Source organism: Cynocephalus volans, chromosome 2, assembly GCF_027409185.1.
Source record: "Cynocephalus volans isolate mCynVol1 chromosome 2, mCynVol1.pri, whole genome shotgun sequence".
NCBI classification, from domain to species: Eukaryota; Metazoa; Chordata; class Mammalia; order Dermoptera; family Cynocephalidae; genus Cynocephalus; species Cynocephalus volans.
In genome coordinates this window covers 13,989,871-13,997,288 of record NC_084461.1, presented here as the reverse complement: position 1 = coordinate 13,997,288, position 7,418 = coordinate 13,989,871, and the positions used below count along the sequence as shown (strand labels likewise).

General features: G+C 44.7%; 2 protein-coding genes across 3 annotated transcripts in view; both read left to right on the top strand.

Annotated features, from left to right (window-relative positions):
• The first annotated feature begins 5,426 nt into the window (after positions 1–5,426).
• LOC134370415 (basic proline-rich protein-like) lies at positions 5,427–6,026 on the top strand. Its single transcript, XM_063087543.1, has one exon. It carries the CDS (start codon positions 5,427–5,429, stop codon positions 6,024–6,026), a length of 600 nt encoding a protein of 199 aa, XP_062943613.1.
• The window catches only part of ANKH (ANKH inorganic pyrophosphate transport regulator), a 142,222-nt gene continuing 140,715 nt past the window's right edge, over positions 5,912–7,418 (top strand). For both annotated transcript variants that reach the window (XM_063083470.1, XM_063083462.1), the window contains exon 1: positions 5,912–6,436. In XM_063083470.1, coding sequence (XP_062939540.1) covers positions 6,341–6,436 — 96 coding nt within the window. In that variant the 5' untranslated portion in view covers positions 5,912–6,340. The remainder of the gene's footprint in view (positions 6,437–7,418) is intronic.

Genomic DNA, 7,418 nt, shown 5'->3' with positions numbered 1-7,418 from the left:
GAAAACATAGCAGAAACACTTCAGGATGTAGGACTTGGCAAAGACTTTATGAATAAGACTCCAAAAGCACAAGCAACAAAAGAAAAAATAAACAAATGGGACTATATCAAACTAAAAGCTTCTGCACAGCAAAGGAAACAATCAACAGTGAAAAGACAACATACAGAATGCGAGAAAATATTTGCAAACTACACATCCTACAAGGGATTAACATTTAGAGTATATAAGGAACTCAAACAACTTCACTGTTGAAAAAAAGAAAAAAAAAAACACCAAATAATCCAGTTTAAAAATGGGTAAAGGAGCTGGATAATGTTTTTCAAACGAAGACATACAAATGAGCAACAGGTACATGACAAAATGCTCAACATTACTAAGCATCAGGAAAACGCAAATCAAAACCACATTGAGATATCGCCTCACCCCAGTTAGACTGGCTATTATCAAAAAGACTGAGAATAACAAATGCTAGCAAGGATGTGGAGAAAAGGGAACTCTCCTACACTGTTGTTGGGACTGTATATTAGTACATCCACTATGGAAAACAGTATGGAGTTTTCTCAAACAACTACAGATGGATCTTCCATATGATCCAGCAATCCCACTACTGGATATACACACAAAGGAATGGAAATCATTATGTCGAAGGGATACATGCACTCCCATGTTCATCGCAGCTCTATTTACAATAGCCAAGATATGGAACCAACCTAAGTGTCCATCAACAGATGACCAGATAAGGAAAATGTGGTAAATATACACAATGGAATACTACTCAGCCATGAAGAAGAATAAAATTCTGCCATTCGCAGCAACATGGATGAGCTTGGAGAAAATTATGTTAAGAGAAATAAGCCAGGCACAGAAAGAGAAATATAGCATGTCCTTACTCATAAGTGGGAGGAAAGAAAGAGAAAGAGAGAGAGAGACAGAGACAGAGAGAGACAAAGAGAAAGACCACAATATAACTCTGAACTTTCAGAAGGAGAGAACAGACCTATATAGTTACTAGAGGTGGGAAAGTGGGCGGGGGAGGAAGGGGGGACTAGGGAGTACTATAGTAAGGGAGACAAAGAATAATTATGATTTGTAGTGATGAAATGCTAATAATATTGATTTGATCATCACATACTGAACACAAACACTGATAGTTAACTCTGTACCCCATATATAATCACAATTTGTGATAACAGTCATGCTGACAGTATTGACTGGGCCATCACATCTTGGGCACAAATAGTGATGGTCAGCTTTGTACCCCATGAATATTCATAAGCAATAAAAAATAAAAAACAAATTAAAAAACCCAAAGTTTACTTTTGAAAATAAATAATAAAAAATAAATTAATTAATTAATTAATTAATTTTTAAAAAGAACTGCCAGATCTGTAGCTGCAGTGGCACAATCGGTTATAAGGTGCTTATAAGAATTGCCAGACCAAAGATTTGCAGAGCCAGGATGAATTACATACACCCTTACCGTTTGTGTTTCACCAGAATGAGCCAAATATATGTCAGCAAATCATCAAATGCTTATCCATGTAAAGGACATTACTTTCAGAATCCTGCAAGTAAGTTGGTAGTGGTTGTATCCTTTTTTGAGGGGCATGAGCAGAATCCATCCCAAAACCTACTTGTGTTCTGTAGGTCACTTTTTAGAAGTAGGAGTAAGTTAATAGTTACCAATACACAATGCCATCAAGTTATATAATTAACCTCGCAATAGTCTCTCCAAATGTTTTACTGTCTAGCAATTATAGAAAAATCTACAAAAGTGCATAAGACAGATATCTGTGCTCTGATTGAAGCTGCCTCAAATCCTTTCCTCAGAATAAAAGGGGAATAAACAAGAAAAAAAAAACTTGTACGACATTTGTCTGCTGTCCATAATTTTTTCTTTTGATTTGATTTTATTTTTTCAACAGGTAAAGCATGAATATTTCCAAAGCCAAAATTAGATAATTAGGAACATTCACAGAAGTCTTTCTTCCATCCCTATTCCACCCTGTTCTTTTCCTTCTCCCATATATAAACATTTAATTAATTTTTGGCTTATCCTTTCAGTGTGTCTTTTCACAAATATAAGCAAATTCACATATACACACACACCCATATTCATATTTCTCTTGCTTTTCACCCCCCAAAAAGCACACCATTTTATGATTTGGCACCTGGCTTTTTTCACTTAAAATATTATGTAGATCATTTCATATCAGTATTCAGAAATTGTCCCCATTCCTTTCTACAGGACACATTTTGAAGCATCTCTGTGTTCCCTTTAAAAATATTATTAAAGAAGTCATTAAAAGTGACAACTGTAACTCTTGGCAGAATTTAGCTAATTCCAGCTTATTGATAGCAAATGTCAGTTTAGGGATAATTTATCCATGCCATTCACTTCCTCTGTCCAAAAATGTGGGCTGTGCTGAGTACAAAAACTGACTTTAATAATTAGCCCAGGCACAGTATGACTAGACTTTGGGCTGGAATGACACCGAGATGGTAAATGTTAAAATTTGGGGGAAGGAAGCAACTTTTCTTGTGCTCTCTGGAATCTGGTATCTGAGCAGAAATCATGACTTCATCAATAGGATGCTGTTTATATGAATACAATTAAATAGGCTAGAATTGGAGACTTCCCTTCACTACATCCCCAATGAGCCATGGAACAAAATTGGATGAGGCCCAGACATAGAACCATAAGTCTTGAATTTATACGTAGTCTACTGTATTTGGGGGGGCTTACTGCTCATTTCAAATCTAAGCACCAATCTCCAGGACTAAGTTTTACATCAAAACTAAGTTGTTAAATAAGTTGGTTATACTAAATACATGATATAGAATAATTATGTGTAACCAATGTAGATAACTCTGTAAAGTCAAGCTTATATATAAATCTATATGTCATCTGCTTCCAAACCATGTTTATCACTACAATCCCAATCTGATGTTACTGGGTTCCTTAAGTCAAGGAGGTTTGAGTTACAGAGCTCTAGAACCAGATAATCTTAAACATGATCCTTTATTCTGTCCTTTGTAGCAGATGTTTCTTGGGGATAACTTGAACATACTCATTTAAGATCAGTTCCAGAAAGAAAGGTAAGTCAGACATATAAGTAACTTTTCGTATTTCTTTTTGCATTAGCTTCTTCAAAAAATTGGAGTTAATCATTTTAGGCATGAAAATGATATTGCTGGTCATTTATGAAATGGTTTTGCAAAGAGTAATTTTTTCCATGCTCTGAAATCAATGCTACCTTGCACTTCAAATTAGTTTTGTAAAAACTTTTTCTTTTTATAAATTTACATATGCCCATTATGTTAAACACAGAAAAATACAAAAGGAAAGTAATCACCTATATTTATATCACACAGCTACAACCAACTACAGTTCATAGTTGAACATATTTTCTTCCAGCATTTTTTTCCTACATGCAAATATTTTTTTCATCCACTGTTGCCATGTAGAGTCCATAAATCTTGTAATGATCTCTGACCAAAAGCAATCAAATCTAAGACTTTATACATAGAAGATAAGCCTGTAAGTACCTTTTAAAAGATAACACCCTCTGAATCTAACATAAATGACGTTGGGATCTCTTTGTGGTTTCTGAATCATTCAGATAACTTCCTGCTTGTTATCATCACATATTCTGGAGTTGTCTTTTCAAATAACTACTAAGTTTAAAAACAGCAAGGTAGAGAGAGAGGCCAAAAATTCCCTTTGAAAATCTGTTATCTGATTTAGACTCTAACAGAAAAAATAATTAAATGCCCCATTCACTTCCATGTTACCTTAGTGTTATTGAAATTCATAGGCCTTTAAAACCTAAAACTTGCTTTTTGCCACAATCAAAAATGACACAGCTAAATCACTCATTTAAAAATAAACTTTTAGAATACTCAAACAAGGATGATCACGTTTCATTGATTCACTTAGAATTTTCCCACCATTCCCCCTTAAGACCAACAGGGATCATTTGCACTAGCCAGCAGCAGGGATGTGGTGGCCGTTGTCGCAGACCATTGTAAGCAAAGTGGACCAGATGTGCATCAATTGATCTAGGACCCCATCAATCCCTCATTCTAGACAAACGTTAGCATAATTAGAACGCTTTAAGTAAAATGAGCCTAAGAAAACCTAGAATAACAGAATGGGTAAACCATGAGGTGTATTTGCTTTAGAAAAGAACTCTTTCTGAGAGAATTCCTTTCAATAACATGCTTTCTTTGTATATTTAAAGTAAGATTCAACTATATTAAAACACGCCTTTCAGGAACTTGCTCCTGAGGAGAGTCCTGCACACACAAACTGCCTGTTTTGCTGGGAAATCGTCTAAATATTACTGTTTGACACATTTAACACAATAAATAACTACCAAAGTTTCATTTTAATTACAGGGGTTGTAATTTGAGGTTAAACAGAGATACAAAGTAAATTAGCTTCCTATTTCTCAAGGCCTTGTTCAGACTGTGTGGAATTTTAAAAAGGTATTTTTAAAGGGCATAAAATACGGAAACATTTAATACTTTCAAAATAGTTGTGAAATACTTGAAGCCAGGACGTTAAGGTCTCAAGCTCACTACTAACATAAGCTTTGCAAAGCTAAATGTGAGCTAATAGGTTCATTCCTAGGCACAAAACACTTTATTACTTTTAATAATAAATTAATTCCTTGTGCTTATTGAACATTAAGATGTGTGTGGGGTGCAAAATAAGAGCAGGACAGGCTACATAATCTGCCGGGCCCAGTACAAAATGAAAATGTAGGGCCCCACGTTCAAAAATTAAGAATTTCAAGAGGACAACAGCAGAGCGTCAAGCCAAGCATGTTTCCTCGTAAGTGCCGGCCCTATGCGACCGCACAGGTCGCACGCCCATGAGACCAGCTCGCAGCGAGGCCCTCTCATCCACCCGGTCCTCAACCCTCCTGTCACAGCGCGCTGGGGTGCGGAGATGGAGGCTGGCACTCTTGTCACACTGTCCAGTTGTAGGGAAAACTCTTTCGGCACAGCTACCAAGTACGCTGAAGTCACTGGGGGACGGTATTACAAAACAGATTTTTCTTTCTTTCCTGTTATGTAAAAGAGAGAGGTTTTATGACCTGTTTTCTTACAGTAGCGGCACATTGAAGGGACTCCGGCTCACGGTTAGCAAACTACTGTCTGCTGGAGACAAGCGTGATCGCCGTAGCCTGGGAGCCTGCGGGGACCAGTCCCTGCTGCCCCCCGAGCATTTACCCCCCATCCGCCCCACAAAAGGACGCAGGTCACCGTTCCCCTCAGAAACCCTGGGACAGATGCTCCCTTCCTGGCGACCTTTTCTCGGTCTCCCTCGCCCGCCCAGGGCGACACCTCCATCGCTCCCGGGCCCCTAGTCTCCCCGAAGCAGGTCCCCAGCACCGGCTGGGACCTGCGTCCTCGGCATGTCCCCCCACCCGACTCCAGGCCGGCCCCCGAGGGCAGGGGACCTTCCCGGCCCCGCTCCCTCCCGGCCCCCGAGCGCCCTGACCCCTCCTCGCGCGCCGGCGCGCACGTCGCCTGCCCCGACTGCCAGGTCTTCCAGACGTCCGAGCCCTCCCGGGACAGCCGGGAACCCCAGCCCCGCAGGACTCCAGCGACAGGGCCCGGCCGCTGCAGGGGGCGGCCCCGGGGCCTCGAGGGAGCCCGGGGTCCCCGCCGCACCCACTCCGCGTCCCCCAGCCCCAGCCCTCCCCGCCGCGCCCTCAGCCCCGCTGCCCCCGCAGGCTGGCGCCGCCACCCCCGGGCCGCCCGCGGCGCCACTGCGAGTCCCGCCCCGCGGCCTGTGCGTGCGCAGCGCCCCCCGCGGCCGTGACGAGCGCAGGCGACGGCGCGCCCGGCCCGGCCCGGCCCCCTCCCCAGCCCGCGCGGCCGCCCCCGGGGCCGCCGGCGGTGTCCGCGCCTCCGCGCCGCCCCTGGTTTCCTCCGGGAGGCGGCGGCGGCGGCGGCGGCGAAGCCTCGTGCGCGCGGTTATTTATTTATTTCCGGGCCCAGAGCGCTTATAATGGAGCCGCTGTCAGCACAGCCTCCCGCCGCCGCCGCCGCCGCCGTCCCTCCTCTTTTTTTTCCCGGCAGAGCTTTGTTGTGTGGGAGGGCGGCGGGGATGGACTTGAGCTCGCGGATCTCCTGCTAGAGCAGCCGCGCTCGGGGAGGCAGCCGCAGCCGCAGCCGCGAGGAGCCGCCGCCGCCGCCGCCGCCCCGAGGCCCCGCCGGACGCGGCCTCCGCCCGCCCGCGCGCCCCGCGCCCGCCGCGCCCCTCGTCCCTGCAGAGTCCACTCGCGGCGGCAGATGTGTGTGGGGCCAGCCCCCGGCGAGGACTATGGTGAAATTCCCGGCGCTCACGCACTACTGGCCCCTGATCCGGTTCCTGGTGCCGCTGGGCATCACCAACATAGCCATCGACTTCGGGGAGCAGGTAAGCCCCGGCCGCGCCCGGCACCCCGCGCCCCTCTCGCTCTGCCTCGGCCTTAGACGCCCGGGCGCCAGGGGATGGGGACAGAGGGGAGTCACCTGCTCCGAGTCCCCTTTCACCCCGGAACACACGGCTGGGTTTGCAGCTTGTCAAGGATGACTTTCCCAGCGCCCCGTTCCCGCCCGCCCCCCAATTCTTCAGCGACTTTCCCAGCTCTCTCTGGAAAACGTTAAGAGATCGGCGGTGTGGGCTTCACCTATAGAACGGTTTTACTGCACGGAAGGAATGTTATGTAATTTGTCATTATGTAAACCTCAGCTCCGTAACTAAAATAGAGTTTCTAGTAGCTTAAATGCTGGGGTTTTATTTATCTGTCATTGGTGGTGATGGTGATGGTGGCGAGATTTTTTTTTTTTTCTTTTTTTTTTTTTTTACAATGTGTCCAAGTTGATTTCCCAAGTATTTCAAATTAAAAAATTGGTTTTTGTAGCCCAGGTAAAGATTAGGGTGTCCCAAATATGTTCTGATAAGCCGACCATTGGCCATTTCTAGTTTGGGATTTTTTTTTTATCATGGACCACGAATGAAGGGGAGCACATTTTTGATTGGTGTCGCCTTCTCGTCCTTTTTCTTTTTCATGTTTTCTCCATGTGGCGTCATTGCAAATCCAGCGCTGCCGGCTCTCCAGCGGCCAGGACTTTGGTACCCTGCACTGTGCCTGTGGGGACGGTTTCTGCGGGGCCTCCAGAGGGATGCAGTTGCGTTCTAAGGCCGGAGACTAGGATCTGGGGACAGGGGCGTTAGTAGCATGCCACCTTGAAGGGCAGGTGTCCGAACTGGCCAGGGCGTGTGATGAGCCACACTCCTGGTGGTGTGGTACTTTTTTTTTTTTTTCTTTACCTTTATGTCAAGAGACTTCAAAGGATATTTATACAGACTATGCACCTATTTTGATGCACTGTTTAAAATGCCAGTTTTTCAGAAG